The sequence below is a fragment of the Ctenocephalides felis genome, unplaced genomic scaffold, assembly GCF_003426905.1.
Source record: "Ctenocephalides felis isolate EL2017-DRISC unplaced genomic scaffold, ASM342690v1 CF-g0.4_SCAFFOLD_01492, whole genome shotgun sequence".
Taxonomy (NCBI): domain Eukaryota; kingdom Metazoa; phylum Arthropoda; class Insecta; order Siphonaptera; family Pulicidae; genus Ctenocephalides; species Ctenocephalides felis.
In genome coordinates, this window is record NW_020537646.1 from 10,680,742 (window position 1) to 10,703,619 (window position 22,878).

General features: G+C 26.5%; 2 protein-coding genes across 3 annotated transcripts; both read left to right on the forward strand.

The window, feature by feature from the left end:
- Window positions 1-488: 488 nt before the first annotated feature.
- Window positions 489-2,224, forward strand: LOC113369869 (40S ribosomal protein S12-like). 2 transcript variants are annotated; one of them, XM_026610468.1, is made up of 5 exons: window positions 489-573; window positions 691-737; window positions 918-1,052; window positions 1,543-1,747; window positions 2,116-2,224. In XM_026610468.1, the coding sequence occupies exons 2-5, from the start codon at window positions 721-723 to the stop codon at window positions 2,176-2,178; spliced, it is 420 nt and encodes a 139-aa protein (XP_026466253.1). In that variant the 5' UTR covers window positions 489-573; window positions 691-720; the 3' UTR covers window positions 2,179-2,224. The 2 variants fall into 2 exon arrangements, with proteins under 2 accessions (XP_026466253.1, XP_026466252.1); XM_026610467.1 differs by lacking the exon at window positions 489-573 and having other exon boundaries at window positions 589-737.
- Window positions 2,225-3,612: 1,388 nt separating this feature from the next.
- LOC113370710 (retinaldehyde-binding protein 1-like) lies at window positions 3,613-22,878 on the forward strand. The gene is made up of 7 exons (XM_026611404.1): window positions 3,613-3,746; window positions 17,858-18,021; window positions 18,503-18,610; window positions 19,851-19,937; window positions 20,045-20,190; window positions 21,318-21,622; window positions 22,654-22,878. Exons 2-7 carry the CDS (start codon window positions 17,909-17,911, stop codon window positions 22,801-22,803), a joined length of 909 nt encoding a protein of 302 aa, XP_026467189.1. The 5' UTR covers window positions 3,613-3,746; window positions 17,858-17,908; the 3' UTR covers window positions 22,804-22,878.

The following is a 22,878-nucleotide window of genomic DNA, read 5'->3' on the forward strand; positions in this document are numbered from 1 at the left end:
GAACTATATATTCTACTTAATATTCATATTTATAATAAACTAATAGTCATATTTTGTTTTGTTAATATCAACACATTTTGTGCAATGTAAATAAATATGTACAGCCTATAGAGAAATAAATATTAGAAAAAATACTCATGTATTATTTATTAAAATTGAATAATAAAATATAATATAATTATTACATATTATATATATGGATATAAATAAATAGTTAATAAATATATAAATGAATAGTTAATGTGCAGTCATTTTATTTCAGTTAGTGAAAATAGGTGTATTTAATCTAATTAATTATAAAATTTTAGAGGGTGAAAGACGTGATGTGTGATTCATATTTTCACAGAATGCGGATTAAAATTTGGTTGAACATTTATTTAACTGAATGAAATACTATATACTTTGTAGATTTGATATTTATAAGATCGATAACTTCATTTGCCAAATCGAATCAAATCAAAATCATATTCCCGCGATAAATACAGTAGCACCAACGCAAGCTTTCATATTCGAATTGTCAATAATTTGATGGCAACACGAAATTTGTTTCTTTTCCGGTACGGCAAGCACTGTGTTAGTATTGAAAATTTTTATGTTAAAATAAAATTCAATTATCTTGTTCATCAGTGTACAGAATTGTGTTGTGTCTTATAATTGATGTGCTTTAATATTGTTATTTATATATTTTAGGTTATTTGCTGTTAAAACATCAATTACAATATGTCAGACGTAGAAGTGTAAGTATTTCACTCGTGCTAAGTATTATATGATTTACAAAATGACTTACTCGTCAAATTAATCCATATATAAAATTTTTATTCAAAAACTACTCCAAAAATATGTTTCTTGTTTTACATTTTCAACTTCTACAGAAGACATTTTGAGGTTAGATAATGATATTGACCTCTTAATTTTAGTGATGTACCTTCTTCGGCCCCAGTTCTTGGGGGAGCCATGGACGTAAACACTGCTTTACAAGAAGTGTTGAAGACTGCACTTATTCATGATGGACTTGTACATGGTTTACACGAAGCCACCAAATCTCTGGACAAGTAAGACTGCTAATGGTTCAACCAGTGTAGTTTCATTACTATTGATTATAGCATATATGTTGATACTTGAAGCGATTAACTACATATATTAACCACCATGGTTTAATGGTGGTAATCTGATTTAATTTTTATTCAAATTAAAATAATTAATATTCAAATTAAAATAATTAACATATGAAAGTATTTGCTCTGTGAAAACCGTGTGGGAAAAACTGTATGATATATTTAATAGGTTTATATTTATTTATAACCAATATGAGTGACTGATAGATTTCGAGAAATAGGATTTGATTCTAATATTCTTTTCTTCAATATCTTATACATATGTATTTAAGTGGTGCATTCGTTTTTATCTTTCTTACAATGTTTGTGTGATTTTGTGAAAATGTAATTCCATGGCTTTTAAAAGGTAGTTTATAATTTATTTTAGATATATGCAAAAATATAACCATACAAATATAACCATAAACTAATTATATAATTATTTTAGACGACAAGCAGTTCTTTGTGTTTTGGCTGAAAGTTGCGACGAACCAATGTACAAAAAATTAGTACAAGCTCTGTGCAATGAGCATCAGATTCCCCTTGTTAAAGTTGATAGCAACAAAAAACTAGGAGAATGGGCAGGTCTTTGCAAAATTGACAAAGATGGTAAAGCCAGAAAGATTGTTGGATGCTCATGCGTTGTCATCAGAGTGAGTTTCATTACATTCAGTTTTTCTATATAATTTAGTTTCTGTATCAAAGTTTTTGTCTTGTAATTAATTATGTTGAAGCATCCTTAGTGAACAAGACACTAGACATTTTTACCTTTTTATTATTGACTTTATTGAATATTTGCTTCATTCCAATAACCAAAATATAGTACTTAGTAATTTCTGAAAATAAGTAACTGAGTTACTATGAATATTTAAAAAATTGCACTGAAATTCATCTTATGTAATAGTTGTTTCCTTTACTTTATTACTTCTTGGTGTTAAATAAGCATAGATTTACCTAATTTAATTTAATTACCAATTTGTAATTATATACATTTTATTCAATGTTTTGTTTTGTTTTTTAGGATTTTGGGGAAGAGACTCCAGCTTTGGATGTTTTGAAGGACTATTTGAAACAATCGAGTTAAACTATCTTGTCTATTTTTAATTATGAAATAAAAATACAAAAACCTATTTGTTTATTTAATTTTCAAAATTATTTTTGATCAAATTTCAATAATTTACGAATATTGGTATTTTACTTTAAATTTTACTCATTAATGATTAATAAATAAAATATCGTTTTTTAAATGATCATGAGCAAGCCATTGAACAATTATGGTTTGTGTTCTATATGAATTGGTTTTCAAATTATGTGTAGTACCATAAATGCACAACACAGTATTCGCACTATAGATAAGACTAGCACTGAACTAGTTTACAATCGAGATTCACATTAACAAATTTTTATAATTTGTTATGAAAGTAGATGTATGAATATTTCACCTGGTAGACGCAACTGTTAACACTTTAATGTTAATTTAACTAGAATTAGCGTATTATTCAAGATGAATAATAAAGAAATATGTACCTATCTTTATAAGGGCTATATTTATTTTTATAATAAATATATAATGACTATAATATGATAAAAAGCAATATAAAACATCAATTGTTGGCATTTGAAACTACAATTCCGTTTTTTGTTTCTTGCAATTGATAATAATTTATGTAAAATAAGTAGTATAATCCATGATTTTCGATCATATTTAAATTAAAGCGTTTTTTTATATATATTCAACAAAATTTCCAAAATCAAAATGGTACTTTGAATATTTGCTTTTTCTCATATAAACATTTCCCTATTTTGGTAAAGACTTGGTTCTGCAATTGCAGATTTCAGGAACTACTTCGGCCAACTTGATATCAGGCAATAGTTGAAACTTTGAAATCTAAGATATGGTATCAAGTAAAAAAAGCCTTTTAAGAGAATTGCTGCATATAACACAAAAGTACTAGTAACAATCTGATCAGATAAATTATGGCCAACTATCGGGTTGGCTTTTAATAACACATGATATGTAAGCCAAAGAGAACATATATTTGATTGCTGTTAATCTGATCTTTGATTGCTTAAAAAATGGTTGTCCACAAAAGATCAAATTTACACATAGTTTTTCCAAGATTTGTATCAAACGATTCAGAATAACTTGGAACGGCGAGAATTCATGGCGAAAAGAGAAACTTTTCCGGGAAGCTAAAAATTGATGGTGCTAAGTATTTATACTCTTCTTTTATCTATGTTTATAACTTTGTTTGAGTGAGGGATGTGATACAGAAAAGCAAAATACGGGACGGATATATTCAATTTTGCATAAAGAAAATCCTTTTCATATTCCATTACAATCTTAGGTCGTTTTTCCGATGATTGTATTATTTCGCTGATTTTTCTGCAACTTCTTGAACAATTACACAATGATACAATATAATGCTTTCGTACTTTCTTGTTTTATTGCATACGCAGTGAAGTCGCCGCCGACCGCGCGGATTTGAATTTCACGATCAGTCGAAGCGCGCCATACCTGAGGCGCGCACGCTTATGGACAGTTTAGGTAGATTTAAGTTAATCTGTGATATTAAAAAATATTAAAACAGTTGGTGAAAATATTGTTCAATTTCAATATTGTGAATTGCATCAGGGCGGAGCAAAATAACGGTTAGCTATTCATTTTTATCTTATTAATTCAAAATTTGGTTTGTGATGTTTTATATTTTGACACACACAAATATTATATATATATATATATATATATATAAAATATATGTCGTTATTTCAACGTTAAAACATATTTGATATAATATACAGCCAATTCGTCGAATTAAAAAGATAAATTTATTATCTTTCTTTATTTAATAATCCTTAATCCGTCAAAATCAAAACTGAATTGAAGTTCTGCACAGGAGCTGAGTTTTAATATTGACAGATTGAGAATCCTTGTTTTGTCAAATATTTAAATTTTTGACAGTTTTAATTATAAAATAGTTATTGTTATGCATTTATCGTTAATTAAAATATTTCTTTTTAAAATAGTTTTTTAACGTTTGTGTCTTAGTTTTTTCCTAGTTTGATTTATTGCTTGATGAAACACATCAAGCTGATTGAAAATCAATTTTCCTTTTAACACTTTGTGCAAATTATGTATGTGTTTTTTTAATATTTATTTTTGAGTAGCGAGGGAAATGCATTTATGAATGCCAGACTAGTTCTTTTGTCTGGGTATGTTGGGCTCATTATAAATAATACCAACTAAAACATCCGCTTATTCCTTGCCCCCTCGCCACAAATCCGCCCTTTATAGGAGGAGGCTTTAGAGTTCTTTAAATATCACTCTTATATTTTTGTCCTAATTGACCCCGTTTGCTTTTCTTTCTTATTATATTTTATATATTATTAGGGCGGGTCGATTTAAGGGCCACTTAGCCACATATAATTTTCGGAATCTAGGGATCAAAATAAAATATACTTTGCCGAAGAAACCCATACCTCTGAAATTAATTCTGATGTCCCGTGCATTGACCCAAAAATAAGGGTTAAATTTTGATAAACCTCGAAGTGGTTGGTCTTGGGGGTCGTTTTGTGTGTGTGTGTGCATGTCAAATTATGTAAACCGAATTCTCTATGTTGAAAATTTTGAAAAGAACAGCAAAAGCAATTTCTTGAAATTTTTATAAATTGAAAATTCTGTGGAAATAAGAATTTGTACTCACAAATGTCAGATGATTTACTTCTCTTTAGAAGTTTTATTTCAAAGTCGATTGTTACGATAAAATTTTCGAGACTTTTTTCTGGATTTTGTGAAAGTTTAATGAAAACCATTATTTTTGAGTGCCAATATTTTATTTCTAGCATTTTTAACTCCAGATCTCCGAAATGTTTGGAATTCTTTTTCGCAATATAAATCTAACGTTTCTTTGACAAATTCAACGACATGCATATTTTAACTATCGTTCAAGCTCCAGAGATAACGTTTTGATTTATTCAATATATTTCTAATAAATTTTGTTTATAATCTTTGATAGAAACTTTCAGAATCACTCTATAATTTTATTATATTTAATATAAATATAAAATAAAAATATTTATAGTGATAAGAAATTTGAGAATTTTTACGCCTTAATAATTTTTTGTGTATGTTCCTTAAAAATTGCTACAAATTGTAATTCGAGGAGAATACAATAATACTATCAATCAAAACTGCTGATTTGATGTGTTGAATATAGGTTTTTATTTATGTAACCAATTAACCATACACAATTACTTTTTTAGTGTATTGATATTTAATATTGTCATCACATTTTAGTCATTCATTTTTCACAAACAATGCTGATAATATATCCCATATAATTCACATTATAATTATTTTTATGGGCAATTTTTTATTGTAGTATATAAATATAATATATTTATACTATTTTTCACAAATAATGCTAATATTGAAGTGAAAATAATTATTTTTTATCGCTTTATAAAATTTTATATTATTTATAAATATAATATCTATAATCATGTTATGCTTCTGAAAAAAACTTAATCGGTATTTAAATAAGTTAACATATAACAAATATATTACTATTGATATCTTGATATCTAGTTGATAATTATCAACTGCGATTTTTAAAAATATTATGTTAATGACAAATAATAAAATATTTTATAAAAGAGAATATCTATACATTCATCGATAGGAATAGCTAAAAATTAACGTGTGCTAGCACTAACCAGTCGATAACAGGGTTCGATTCCAATATACCTCGGTCAGCTCGATATCAAGCAGTGTGGTATCAAATTTTTACTTAAGGTTATAGATCTCAAATATAATCTCAAGTAGAAATCGCCAAGAGTAAAATTAATAAAATATTGTACGTGCCAAACTGTAGAAACGTTATATTAAGTTATATACTGTATAATATAAAATGATGAAGTTTTGATTCCCATTCGTAAAAAATAGTCAAAAACTATTAATCATTGTTGTTCATATATGCATATGATTTATTGTTAACAATAAGCTCGAAAATAATTAAACATATTTGCATATCAAACTGTTAAATATGGACTTATGCTAATTTATTCAAATTCTTTTTCGTCTGTTTTTTATTCTTATCGTTTGGTTCATAAAAATGATTCAATGCTTGATGTGGAAAAAACTATTACAACATACATATTTAATTAAAAAGAAAACGATTAATGGAATATTTTATAGGTATTTTTAAGATTGTTTACAAACACGTATTTACTCTCACATTTTTAAAGTGCAACATTTAGTATGATTCTTGCAGAAATTATTTCTAAGAAATGTGCTTTTCTCGTATTTCACTTTAGAATTTATTGCAATTTTATATTCTATTTATACTTACATTGAACATACACACACATATTTATATATGTGTTAGTAAGCTTTTTTTAAATAATTTTTTGTTGAAAAATATGAACCAAAATCTTTAGGATAATATATCAAATAAAAATGAAGATATTTTAAAGTATATATTTTGAGATGGACTTAATAAATTCATCAAATAGAGATAGGCTATATGGGTTACCTTCTGAAAAGCAATGTAGTTGAGTAAATTATCACAACGTCTTATTGATGTTGAGAATACATAAAAAACTTCAATTTAGTTTATATTCTACACAAAAGTTTGCCACAACATAGTTGGACAATAAAATGTCTTCATCCGGTTCCATGTTATATAATAATAAATAAACAAATCTATTATTGCTAAATCTCCATCATTCAGCTGGTAATTTTATTTCTTGGGGAGTATTTTTTATACACATAAAAATGGATAAATATCTCTATTTAAACAATTTTACGGTATTGGAGGATTTCTGCTTCGCTGGACATTATTACAATACCATAAATATTATTTCATTTCTTATTAACTGTTTAATTATCTATTTATTCATACGTTTCAAATATTTATTTTGGTTATAGATCCATAAATTTTTTTTTAGATACTGTGATTGCTTCCAGTTGTTATTAGGTGACTTACTGCTGTACGATTGAATTATTTAGATATTAATGAGCAATTTAATTGTTCATAATAAGTAAGAATATACAATTTTATAAAAATATGCAAGAGTGTATATATATATATATATATATATATATATATATATGTTTATATTATTAGAAATTTTTATGGACCTTTTGGATATCAGATTCATATCCCACATTGTAAGAATGTCAGATTAATTTTAAGCATTCTTCAAATTGACAAAAAAGAGAAAGATCCAAACCGGATATTTTCATATAAGAGAAGAGAGTTTGATGAATAACAAAAACAGTTGTTTTTTGCTTCAGGCATAATGTTCTATTATTCTGATACTAGTTTTTAAAAAAGCTATGCTGCAATATATTTTTTGCCAAAAAATAATTGGAATTGCTTAGATCTTTATAGATATAGGACAATATTTGTTATTAATTAATATTCATGTATTTCAGCAATCTAATACTTGTGTTTTAGGAAGAAAAAAATCACCTCTCATACGTGGTGTTACTTATTTTTGTTTATATGATCTGGGATTGTTCCCAAAAATGATTTTTAACATTTCTGATTTCTTTAGAGAGTATAGAGTTATTAACTTCGTCAAAGAGAAGTGTTTTTGCCCTAAAATTCGATTTGCTAATATTTTCCCTCGACGTTTCAAGTCATTCTGAATTGTTAGTCACAAAAATAGAAAAAATAATGTGTGGATATGTGAATGTGTTTGTATGTGCCAAAATTTGATTTTTCGCCGACTTTTTCTCAAGAACGTTGAACCGATTTCATAAGTTCAACTTTTCAACTTTTTTGCCAAAAATTCTAAACCAGTTTTAAAAATTTAAAACATTCTTATCTTTCCGTAGGGCAAGTTATAGTAATCGCAAAAAAATCGAAAATGAAAATTTTTATATATCTTCACGTTTCAAAACCTTCTGAACATTTGGCATACCTTAGAAAAAAATGGATGTATGTGTGTGTGCGTGTATGTGTGTGTGTTCGGATACAAATTTTCGTTGACGATTTCGGGAACATGGATGAAGTGATTTCATTCTTTTTTAGGTTTTAAAAGCGTATTTTATTTATGTATGGAAGTCAACGGTGATCAATAACAAAACATAACCAGTTTTAAAAATTTCAAACATTTTTATGTTTTGTTATTGATCACCGTTGACTTCCACACATCAATAAAATACGCTTTTAAAATCCAAAAAAGAATGGAATGTTTAAATCTATTAATTGCATTAATACAATTTCAGATGGTATAAGTTTGTTTGAAAGTTATGAATCAAAAATTGCATTGATTAGTTTTTAGTGAAAGCAAAAGCGTTAGTATAGAATCTAAACCATAGGTTCCCAAACTTGTTTGTGTCGTGGATCCCTTAGGCTTTGCTATGAACCCCTATTTAGCCGATATTGATTTTTTGATAATTATCTATTTGTACTAACGTTTTGTATTAAACATTCAATGTGAAGATTCAAATAGAAATTTAGACATATATTAATTGACTTTAAAATAATAATAAAAAAATTATATTAACAAGGTGTATTGTAATCCACTATAGTAGATCTCCAAATTTTTCTTTTTTCTTGTGGGCTTCTTGAAAATTGTAATCATCACATTTGTAAAAGGTGCTAAATCTCAATTGTTGCTAAATTTCGATTCTTTACACATATCGGAAACTACATATAACTTGCATTTAGGCCTCATGCCACTTATACCTAGTTTTAATAATATTTTCTACATTTCTGCAAGTGTATATATACACTTCTATAAAACAATATGAAGTTCAATAACGTAGTACATAACTGCATACTACGTTATAAAAGTATTAACCTTTTCCACTCGCTAATTGCAAAATTAGTTCGTATTTTGCAGCCGGAGCGGCGGCATCCGAGTGAAGAGGGTTAATTTGAAATCAATGAAATTTCCTTATCATGATGCTGCACCATGTTATAAATATGAATTAAACCTAATTGATAATAATTTCCAAAACTAATTGATATTACTGGTGTATTCCATATCTTCTTAAATAATTCTTGTGGTAATTTAAATTTCTCATATGTCGATAATGTGTAAATGTTATCTGCAGACTTCTTGAACGACCTTCACCACACTTTTCCTTGCAGAAACATGTTTTGTAATTGAACTCCTCGATGTGTTCCTGCATAATCAGTCATAAATTTACTCATAAATAAGTGTTATAACTCAAATGTTACAATACATTTGTTTTATTATGATTAATTGTGATCATAATTGATGGGTGATTTAGGAATCCGGTTGTCGAAAAATGTATAAGATAACTGTCGTTCGCAAAATTCATTATAATTATTCATGCTGATTTAAATTTGATGATTAGCATATTTGAAATATATATGTTTGACTCAATGTGTATGAATTAAGGATAGTAGAGAAGCTACCGCATTTTTCTTTACAAAAACATAAAATTGAAATTTTTATCTTTTTTTAGTCGGTTTAAAAATCTAATATAATCGAACGGTATGTGATACATATATTGAAAAAATAATACCTTAAAAACCCTGAAATATATGGCAAAAACGGACCGGAATTTGTAGTCATTAACATACATATATTCGACGGTAAGTTACACATAATGGGTGGGACAGTCGTAAACTTCTTAGAGAGCTTTCCATAATTTAATTTTTTTCAAAATTAGTTTTAAATTTATTTTACACAGTGACCGTCCAAATTTGGGGACAAAATAATTTACAATTATTATTTTTTGAAAAGCAATCAGAACCCAAAAGTCCTTTGATAACGATATTTCTCAACTGCAAGCTTTTTGAGAGGGCAACCTAATGGTTGAACTATATGATTAATATATTTATATTATTAAATTTTATTATTAAATTATCAGTAATTTTTTAATTTGATGGAGTAACGCCGGGGAAAAGTTGGTATCACTTGGAAACAAAGGGTATGGGTGTGTTTCCATACATAACTGGCCCCACCCTGGTATTTAAATAATTTTGATGTCATTTTATAGGTTTTTTCGAAAAAATATAATACACCAATTTTCAACTCGCTATCTTTTCATTTGGCCGAGATATCAGTGAAAACATGTGAAAGTGGCCCCTTTTTTCAAATTCACTTCTTGTCGAAAATATAATATATATCAAAAAAATATTATCGTAATTCTATTCACATTGATCTCGTCTATCTTGTTCATAACAAATAGTGTAAAAAAATTATTTGTTAGTGTTTGAAAATAAAAATAATTTTTTATTTTCTATTTCCTATCAATGCGGCTCTTTGGACTAATATTAAATTAGCATCATTCTAAAGCCTGTACATTTTTCTTCTGGTATTAAAAATTTTACTCAAATCTAAGTGGAACTTCGTGGCCAAAAGTTGGAAAAACTTAAGCTAGTACACGCCCATACTCTTTCCATCTATAATCTTCAAAATTTAATAAGTTTATGGCATTAATCTTAGTAAAGACAACCATTAGATGACGGTTTAAAACAAATTAAGTATTTACACCGCAGTAATGACAATACAATTTTATTCGAAAATTTTATTTGAAATTTAATCAAAATTGTCTAAATGCATTTCTAACGCATCTTAGAATATTATGTGCCTTGTTAAGGGATTGTTAACATATTTATTAACAATATTTTAAACAAAATATTGAAAAATCAATTTGGAATGCAGTTTTATTAGCTTAAACCGTTTTTGCACGTTCCAATTTTAAAATTTTACGGAAAAGTGATATTTAAACGCAGAATTTTAAGAAAAAATGGGTTCAACATAGATAATGATTTGAAACAAATTAAGTATTTGCACCGTAGTAGTCTTTTGTAATGATAACACTTTTTTTTTTAATTCATATATTATTTTCATATCTCAGTCAGGCAGGGGTGCTTGTTATGAGAGATTATGAAAATAGATGATAAGATAATACAATTTCATTGGAAAATTTTATTTGAAATCGGTTCTTTGATTTGAAATTTAATCAAAATTGTCTAAATGAATTTCTATACATCAGAGAATATTATGTGCACATATCGGAACATATTTTATTAAAATTGTTAACATATTTTAAATGTTGGAAGCAAAATATTGAAAAATCAATTTGGGTTGCAGTTTTTGCAATTGCACGTTGCAACTTTAAATTTTTTTGGAAAATTGATATTTAAACACAGAATTTTAAGAAAAATTGGGTTCAATATAAATTAACAATTGAAGCTTATTTCTCGATGCCTATTTTTCTTACAAGGGAAATCCTTCCGTTGCTAGTCTCAGACTTCGATGAAACTTGGCACGGTGATAAGTTTGGCACCCAATCTGACCCTCGAGAAATAATTAGCTAATAATTTAATAATTATATAGCTAATTAGAGGCATATGAAAAGTGGTTAAATTTTAATTTTTTTTACAAATGTTTCCATTTTCCGACCAGCCCCTCGACAACCCTCCAGGCCGTGTGAAGCTGTGACGAAACGCTCACCGGTTTAACTGCTTTATTGCCCGAATGACGAAAGTGAATTTTCACTCGTAATCATATTGAGTTTGACCGTTTACTCTCGCGTGAGACCGAATCGCGAAAATGGATTTCATGTGGGTCGAATTTTATTATATGGTATGGTATCGTGATTGCCTTCAAAAATACCTGTTCTTCATTATGATCATCAGTAATTGATAATAATTGTCTTCTTTATGAAAACAGATTTTTTTTATTTATATATATACATTATTTTCATATCTCAGACAGACAGAAGTGCCTGGTATGAGAGATTATGCAAACAGTTTTCATATTATATATATACATTTCATTTGACTATTTCATTAATATAATATCTATTATAATTAAATTATCTTTATATAACTCTTCATTCTTCTTTGTCTTCAATTTCTTGATAATGTTTCTTTATTTTTCTTTTAAATTTGTCGTCATCATTAGTCATTTTTACATCGTTTGGCAATTCATTATATATTTTACTAGCTCCATATGACATTTCCTCTCAATTTATTCCTTCTATTCTATTGTATTCAATGTAAAAATTGTTTTCTTGTCTAGTGTAGTGTTCGTGTATATCTTGATTTTTTATTGGGTTTGAATTTTTTATTAATTTCGAAATTTAAATCGTTTGTTTGAATTTGAAAATACAATAGTTTTGAAAATTTAGTATAATATGAATAAATAAAATTTTGTTTTAACAAGTAGAATTATTTAGCAATTATTTTTTGTGAAAACTAAAATTGAAATTGTTCATTTAAATTACAAAATAGTGTAATTTTAATAATTTAGTATAATAGAGTTTATTTATTATATTTAAGAAAACAATGTACGTAAAAAAATGGTTAAGTTAGGTTGTCTCCTATGCAAATACAAATTGAAATTGTTTTTGTGGATTAGAAAATAGGATAATTTTACAAAATTTAGTATGAGATTGATTTTTATTGACAATTATGATTTGCGGATTCTTTCTGCATTAACAATTTATAGTAGGACAGAGCGGGGATTAAAGGTTCGCGGGTAAAATGGTCTACCAACAATACCTCAAAAATAAGGTAAAGTTATGAATTTTTTAACAATTATATTTGAAAGTAGATTGCTTCATCAGCAATCGTGATAATAAATAACAAAGTTTAAAAATCTCTAACATAAGTATTTGCTTTTTTGTTAGTTTTTTTATATACAACATTACATTGCGACCTAAGAAGCTACCAATTGAGTTTGTAACTTTGTACAAATTGTAATTCTACTAATTCTTAATATTTTCTGGCATTATTGCTCATAGATTTGAGAATCCAAATTATTAGTTAACTCACTATCTAGCTTATTGAATTTGCAACTTTCAGCATTGTAGAAAATTTTAACTATTTTACACAAAATACGATTTTATTTATTTTTTAATTTAATTCTTTCTTTCATTATTGTCTATAGAGTTGAGTATTAAATAATATTTGTCATCTAACTTTTGCTACTCTAAAAAATATTAAACATAATTTTTCGATTTCAATTTCACTTGATGCATGATAGTCATATAAACATTTTTTTTTTATTTGTTACAAATAAAGATATCTCGTTTTGCCTTGATGAATGGCCCTGAATCTTTTTTCTGGGTTATTATCTATATATTTGATTATATAATGAATTCAAAATTAAATTTTAAGCAAGAACATATTTGAAAGTATATCACGAAGAACACCATTGGGAAAAACCATATGTACCAAACAACGTAAAAAATAGCTCAAATCATATCAATCATAAGTCGAAACAATAATTTTATAATCAATTTAATATACTAAAATTAATATATAAATAATTTATTCTAAAATAAATAAAATGATATGTCACATTTCAAATACTACAAAATTGCATGAAAAAAATGGCCAAATCAGAAATAATTATGAGCAGAGTGATTCAATATAAGTGTATTTCAAATTAATTAATAACGTATAAGTCTTTAAATTGTTCAGTAAATTTAACTAATTTGTTCATTAGAAGTAACCATTTATTTTACTATTTCTATTTCAGAGAATTATATCTAGAGAATTAGTGTTAACTGTTTTTTCTCAAAAATGTAGACGACTATTATATGTATTTTATATGAAAATTAGTTGTCGACCAAGTAGCAGTGGACCATTAAATATTCAAGAATTTAAGTTATTTTATATGGATTTTTTGATAAAAAAACTGGTTGAGCATGTTCTGCTAGAAGTTTGCTAAAAATATATCATATATCACAAATTTTATAATAGTAATAATTGAAATAGGATCTAAAACGAGCGATTTCATAATATTGGGTTTATAAATTACATTTCTTTTCTCGTTTTTTACGTTTGGAAGTAATTTTTTATGCATTCTTGATCAGTTCTCTATATTTAAAATATGTGCATGTTTTTCCTTAAATGATTCAATTACCTAACAAATGGATTATGGATAAAGTAGAATTTAATTGGTCATTTAAATGTAAATGATCCGATTGTTTCAAACAGTTGCAAATTTAGTGATAACCAAAATGTCATCGATAAAAATACAAAACAATACTAATTAAAAATTTAAAACCATGAGTAATAATTATTCTAAACTTTTGTGTATGTGGAAGAAAAACCGTGCACGGGTTATATATATGTAATATATTATAATTGAATCGAGGTGAAAAGTTAAAATATCTTTATTCATATCAACCCAATGTCACTACTACGTTTTAATGCAATGACAATCGACAAAGCAATTCAAATTTAAAATGCTCTATTGTTGTTATACGAATTACATATAAATCGTTTTGATATGCTCAAATATTCCACGTTCAATTTGTGAAATAGAAGCTTTTAAGAATTTCAATCACACCTTTGATCAGACGACATAAATTTAAAGTGAAAATTTTTTATATGTGAATTTGTCGGTTCGTAAAATAAGTCGGTTGCCTCTGGTGCAGGGAATACCAATTAATAATTTAGTGGTAATAAAACTAATTCGAAACGCAAATAAGGCGGGGTTCTCATGATCATACGATTGTTTGCAATTAATAACAGTGATGTTTATTTATAGTGGTTCTTTGAAAAAACATCTAATGCGGAATTACGACATTTTTCCACACGAACATAATATGAATGATTCAGAAATTGATTTGAGAAAGTATTCGAACATCTTTGCTAAAGTTCTGAAGTACAAACTAACAAATCAATTTTTTAAAAAACAAAAACTAACAAACAATATTAAATTTGATAAGAGTAAAATAGATTCATAATTTAAACTCTGTGTTCAATAATTAGCTGCAACTAGTAACTTTAAATAATAACTTATTAATTTGATTTTCTGAAATATTACAATTATTTACAAATTACCAGTGCACATTAATAAATGCAATAGGTAGAGATGTGATTTAAATTAAATACTTGATAAAAAATGCATTAAAATTAGTTTAATGTGTAAATAATTACAAATTTAGAACAAAACTGTTCTTGGGATGGTTTTAGGACTAAAATACAAATGATTCATATTATTATTTTTAAGATGATAAAAATGTTTATCAAGTTCGAAAATTTAAATAGAGACTATTTGTAATTGATTTATTAGAAATTAAATATATGTAATTCGATTATATATGTTTCTGATATGAAAGATGGGTTTCCAACTAATTGAAAAAGTTTCAATAAAATATAATGAAAGCAATACCCAATTCAATTTGTTGTTTTTCATTAATTTCCCGTAGAGTAAGTTATTGTAATCGTCCAATAATCGAAATTGAAACTTTTTGGATATCTTCACGTTTTGAACATTTTGGCATACCTCAGAAAAAAATAGATGTGTGTGTATGTATGTATGGATACAATTTTTTGTCCACGATTTCGGGCGCACGGATCAACCGATTTTAATGGTTCAGAAAACATTCGTTTCCTATTGATAGGGAGATATGTTAAGTTTTTGGCAAAAGTCGGTCTAGCGGTTTTGGAGTTACGGAGCAAAGAGTGCAAAAATGGCCGTTTTTGTAGAGAAATAAGCATCCGATTTGAATGATTCAAAAAACTTTCGTTTTTTTTTGATAGGGTGATGTATTGAATAGTTTTTGGCAAAAGTCGGTCTAGCCGTTTTGGAGTTACGGAGCAAAGAGTGCAAAAATGGCAGTTTTTTAGAGAAATAAGCATCCGATATGAATGATTTAAAAAACTTTCGTTTTTTATTGATAAGGAGATGTGCTGATAAATTTTTGGGAAAAGTCGGTTTAGCCGTATTGGAGTTACGGAGAAAAGAGTGCAAAAAATTGCAGTTTTTGAGAGAAATAGAAACCGATTTGAATGATTCAAAAAACTTTCTGTTTGTGTTGACGAAATGATTGTTTTTGGGAAAAGAGAAAAGGAAAAAAGAAATATCGAAAATAATTCAGATTTTCAAAATTTTAATTTGGCACGGAAAGTTTCAACAATTTGCCTCAAGGCACGATACCATACATCACTAGTTTGTTGATTGAATTCCAAAAAAACGAAAGTTAATGAATTGATATGATAAAGAACAGAGACTTTAGAAAGGTGTTAATATTGCCTGAAGAAATAAAAAAATCTGTAAAAAATATTAGATTTTTTAATTTTTTTTTTGCGATCATGAGTATGCATCGTTAGAACTTTTGTGTGAACATAACCGTAACACACAATAAAATCGAAATAAAGTTAATAATAGGTCAGCAAAGATTACTAATGGAATTAAATAAAAAAGAAAGTGCTTTATAGTTTTTGTTCCGACTTGTATGATGTAGAAACTGTTATTATGCCAATCAAGGTCAAAAAAAATGCGAACAAACAAATATATATTGTTTTACTATACGGTAGTATGATGTGGATGCATTATCTATGAATTATTAAAATTTAGCAAAACGATTCTAATTTTATCAGCTCATAGTTTAAATATTTAATGTTCAGGTGGTAAATGAATTTAAATCAAAAAACGAAGGTTTAGAAAAAATATATTCCTTATTAATTTATTTCTCAAATTTTAATTTATAAATTTAGTTTATTAAGTAATAAAATAGCTAAAATAGCCTCTCACCATTATTTGAATGATATTCATTTTCTTTTTCTATAAAAATTTATATATTAAAATAAACAGTAACCATCTTTCATATCTATTTTAGTGATACAAATAAATGACTTACTCTTGATTTTTCATACATCCTTATTTTTTTCTAAATGTTTAAATAATTTGTTAAATTTACCACACTTTATTTCTCCAATAATTAGAACAAACAAACTCGAATTGATCAAAATTAAAATATTAAAATAAACAAAATTTATTACAGTACATATTTATCGGTGTGTCACTACTGAATATGTCTTTAATTTCCATATTTGATTTTTTCAAGTGTATTTTTGGAAATGAATTAGATAATTCTAATAATTTTTCGTAGGGTTGATTTTATAAGTTGACTAATTTGACAATTATTAAATTTTATGTCAAGTTTTAAAAATTTTGACAATCACAGTGAATGCAAAAAATATATAATAATTGCAAAACATCATATAAATAAATACGTGATCATGATTGAGAATAATTAAGGAATTATATTGAAGAAGTAAACTACTTAAAGTAAATTATCTACACTAAATGACGGACATATTTTTTTACATGACACTTTAATTCTTGCATAGAGAATATAATTAAGGTGTTTACTAAGACTTCAAGGTTAATGAGTGCAGTTTTATAATTATTACAATCAATTTCCACTTATTAGTTCAACATGAACGCATAAAAAATTGATAAACCTGTTTTAAAACCATAATTCTGTTTGTGAATTTGTAATGCTCATCGATGATAACATTGAAAAAAAAATAAATAAGAAAAATTAGAATTCAAAAACATTTAATTTTTAAACTAAGTAATGTAAATTGAGAAACTACTTTTTTAACAAGTATTAGTTTTTTTCTAAAATTACATGTTATAAATAAATAAAATATTATATATTCTATAACTTATTGTGTAGTGCTATTATAAGGTTTCATCACAAATAATGTATAATGCACTTTTTTTAATTCAAATCTTAAATTTTCAAGTAATTTAAACTATAACTACATAAATGCACTAAGTTAATATGCAACCTCTCCAAATATAGTATCAAATAAAAATACAAGTCATATGATTAATCAGCAAATTCTTATGAATATGTAATATAGTCCGATGATTTTTTTGGTAATGAATCAGCACATAAATCATTACGTTTGATACAACTTTTTTATGTTATATTTATGCACCAATTTATTAATCAAATTAAAAAGCAATATAAATATTATGTTAGACTATATTAGAATTATTTAATTTTACAGAATGTTTGCCAGAAACTTTGGATAAAATTGTAGATTTTTAAATAATTCACAATGGCAGATCATGTAACTGGGAAAACGCAATTGTCGCATCCTTTCATAAATGGAGAAAATACAGTTCCAATTCCTGAAGGAAAAGAAGCAGAGGTGGATGCATTTTATCAATGGTAATGGATAATTGATAATAAAATTTATTCATTAATAAAAGTTAAAGTAGATCTTTGATATATGTTCATTATTTTTGTTTTAAATTTGAGTCAATTTGAGAATTTTATATTAATTTTAACATGTGAAATATGCATAATAAAATCAGTCAATTTAAGATAAGAAGATTTACTAAACCTACTTTAACTCTATATAAATTATATAGGATGTTGATCAGTTATTGATTGATATCTACACGTTATGAAAGCACTACCTATAAATTAATATAATTTTTTTATTTATGTATAATTTTCATATCTCAGTCAGACAGGAGTGCCTGGTATAAGAAATTAGGAAACAATTTTCACATATAATTTTTTTCAAATTTGAGTCTATTTAGGAATTTTATATTAATTGTTCACATTTGAAATATGCATAATAAAATCAAATTAAAATTAATATTAATTATTTTATATAATTTATCTACTAAAATTATTTTTACAGGATTATGGAGCAAAAGAACGTTGCTGCAGGTTTTACAAAAGGACACGCCCTGCTTTTCCTGCACGCCTGCTACTGGAATGAAGCTAATTCAAAGAAGGCTTTCCAAAAGTAACTTATTATAATTTTTTTTTCATTTGGCTTCTTTTTTACAAACTTAGCCATCATCAGGATTTACAAAATTTTTAATTCTAATTTTACAATCAACTAAAAATTGTATATAATTCTATAATACTCAATATTTGATCAATAAATCTCAGACTCAATAAATTAAACGATTTAACTAAATTTTTATCTCTGCATAATTGATTCAATAAATGTCTTCTTTTTTTTGAAATCTTGAACATGCTAAGATAATATGCTCCAAATTTCCCACATCATTACCACATTCACACAGATTTGAATCTCTCATCTTTATTATAAAATTTTATATTATATATATTATTTATTGATTTTAAAATATGCTCTTTGTTTTCATGTTCTATTTGTTTATAAATAATCCAGCGTTTAAGCGAAAGATTGTTCGTAATTGATTCTAATCAAATATTCGTTAGTAGATGAGACATACAATGCGTTACAAATAATTCCAACGAATAATTCCAATTTTTTATTAATATTTTATTTTTAAGAAGAAAAGGCATTTTTTATTTAATTAATTTTTATCTGCCAATCCACATAACCAATTATAAACTATGTCTAGACTTTTGCGGTTGCATAAAAAAGTAAAATAAATACATAATACCATCTATATGATAGGAATGTAAATTACATCTAATATTTACCCAAATAAAATTAAAATTCAAGTAAAACTCAACCTTCCATTACAACAATTAGACAAACATTTTAAATGTAATGAATCAGCAATATATTATAAATCAATTTAAAGTGATAGTTTTTCTATCATTAGCGATGTTAATAGATAGATATATACACATGATTTAAATTCAATTATTAAGAATTTACGTAGAAATTACAATATCTATTTTTATCACAATAATTTCTTAATGATATTTATAATTTCTAATGATACTTAATGGTAATAATTCTTAATGATATTTATATTATCACATTCAACCTCATGATATTTAATCCAATTAATTTAGAAGTTCATTGAATTAATAGAATATTCTAGAAATAGTACATACAAGCATACTACATATATATTTTTAATATTATTATTATTAATTATTTTTTTAGTTATTTGTTCTGATTGCATTGAATTTTGTAATAGAATATTTTATTACCTGCCACTGCATTATATATATATCGTATATATAACTTAATTTATAAAAAAATGAGAATATTTTTTTACAAAAATAATGATTTTCATCAGTTTTTTATAAATTTTCAGATACCTTACTATAAGAGCAAACTCACCTGAGATTTTCATGGACCGAGACCCGCTTTCACCTAATGTCGGTGCGATGTACGATTTAGCGTAAGTATAACTTACAGATGTACTAAAAAGATAATATTTAATTGTTATATCAGATTGTTGAAGTAGTTAAAAATGTTACAATAAATTTATCAAGATTCTTTTTGTAGTCACATGGCAGCTCTGCCGCATACCACTCCTGAGGGATATAAATTATTAATTTATCGCCTAGCAAACTATGATCCATCTAAAATGGTATTTGCAGATGCGGTCAAAGCATTTTGTATGTTCAACGATGTCCGATTGTCTGAAGATGGTAAGAAAATTATTTAGTATTAATATTTTTATTTTTGAAGTTATTTGCATTTATTCCTTCAAGGAATAATAAGCTAATTTGTTGAAGTGGCAGGGTTATTACATTGAACGCTACTCTAATGACCAGTCGTTCAGAAATAATTAGTATTTTTTTTGTATTTTCAATTATAATACAAATATAATGAATATCTAGACTTTTTACGTCAAATAGACACATTAATTATCACAAAAACTGTATTCTGAATCGATAACAAATTCTGTTCAGTTTGTATTTGTACTAATTACCATCTAATTCACGTATACAGTGCATTTTGCAATAACATTAAAGCTTTTTTTGTGTTCATTTAAATTAGAATTTATATTAGACAAGCGTGTTATTAAAATTCAATTTTATAATTCTTTGAGATTTCTTTTTCAAATTGTGAGAAAGATTTCTCACAAAGTAAATGGATTTGAAATATCAATTAGCAAATCAAGATCGTACAAATATAGTCAACATAGTGTACTCAAGTTGTCCTAAAGACTAAAGAATGTTATTTTATTCTGTCTATTGGGTACTTTTTTTAAACATCCTTCGAAGTAAGATTTCATTTAATATTATATTTTTATTTCTATTGTGGGCTCGCCCTTAGGTAAGCGGTTAAGAGCGACGGGATTTAAGCAGCCGGTTGTCAGGCAGCAGTGACAACAATTTTCACTTATAATAGCAAATATGGTTCTAAGTGAAAATAGCACTTAAACCGACTTTGCTACAATATCCCAATTAGAGTGACGACCTGGGGGGTTGTCTTCTAATAGCGTTCAGTATAAAAATTAAAAACTATACCTCAGATAGAGTAAGGTTAATCAATGGGATGCCTACAGACCACAATCAACGTCTTAGTAATAAGCAGTGTTTAGAACAGCTTATAGAACCCATAATAGTTCTGATTGCTGTAAAAACTACATGTAAAAACAATCTATTGTGATCACATTGTTTGTCTTACATACTTGTTATGTGAAATAAAATTTTACCTAACTCCACCTTATAGTTTGATAGAATTATTTTACACTTGATTGACTAATTGCTGTTTTCCTAATAATTAAATTAATTATTATTTGTTAATTGTTGATTTTTTTCTGAACTAGGTTTAGCAGATGGGTATGTCGTCATATTCGACATGAAAGGCTTTCGTCTCAGTCATTTAATGCGTGTTTCATTTGGACCTCTACGCCACTTTATGCAGTACATCCAAGAAGCGCATCCTGCACGCCTAAAAAAAATTATGGTTGTAAATACATCTTCCCTGATCAACCAGATAATGACATTGGTCAAACCTCTTATAAGATCCGAGCTGATGGGACTTCTTACTTTCATTAGCGAAGGTCCGGAGTCTGTTCTGCCTCTGAAACTTTTACCTTCTGATTATGGTGGCTCTCTGCCCGAAGTAGCGGTAAGGGATAATAAAGTTACATTATTTAGTAATTATTTAAAAAAATATTCTATAAGTTTTACGAAATATACACCCGTATTCATAGTACCTTCCAATAGTATTATAATGTTTTTATAAGATCAACCACGTTCAGTATTTCCACTTCAGTTAAAGTCACATTAAAACATTTTTGGACAATAATCTGTTTGTGAATGAAAATAGCCCTTGTAGTGGCATTGCTCTATTCTATAAAAAGTCATCAGTGTTATTCTAATAAATTATCATAAATAAATAGGTCAACCGTCATGTCATCTATAAAGCCTACCTCATTAAGAAGTCATCACATCAAATCTTTAGGACTACTAAGTTTTGATGTTAATAATATAAAAACAAAATTAAGCAGAACTTACCTTTATTTAATTTTTTTAAATTTATTGATGTAAATATTATTTCAAAATGCAATAAATAAAAACCAATTAGTGCAATAATTTATTACAATTTACACAAGGCAAAGACTAGTGCAGAAATGACCCCATAAATCTAATTTATTTTAAATATAATAATTTTTTAAATCTTATAACTTTGTTTTCAGCAAATTATATTTGCAATATTTATCATTATTAGTTTTTATTTCATTGATTTGTCTATTTGTAAATAAACTGCAGAACTGCTTTAAAATGCAGCTTGCTCTTTTATTTCCTATACAGTGTTGGTAAACTGCTGTGTAAGATTTTGCAATATCAACTCAGAAGAAATTAGCAAATATTACAGCAAAAGTTTTGCAATAAGTTCGTTGAAGCTTGAAACGATAAGCAATTAAAAGGAGTAATTATATTATAAATATTTATTATTGGAGATCAATATTTAATTGTGGTTTCTTATAAGATCAAGTTTTTAAACGGTTTTCTATTATTCAAGTTTTTAAACTAAATACTACGATTCATATATATGTATGGAGCAAATTATTATATGACGATCTTTATTTTTAATTAGGAAAAAATTTAGGAGTTGTTTATAAGTTTTTTTACTAAAATTTATATTTTTTTACTTAGGTCATGCACAGGGAACAACGTGCAGAAATTGAAACTAAATACTGCGAATGGCTCAGAGAATCAGCTGTTCTGAAAGAATTACCAAAAAGCAAAGAATCATCCAAAACTAATTTACAGCAAAAGGAAAGTTTGAAGCTGGAGTTTGATTAACACATCACTGATAGCAAATTGATGGTTTGATAATAAATTATTTATTTTATACATTATATATGATTATTATTCCAA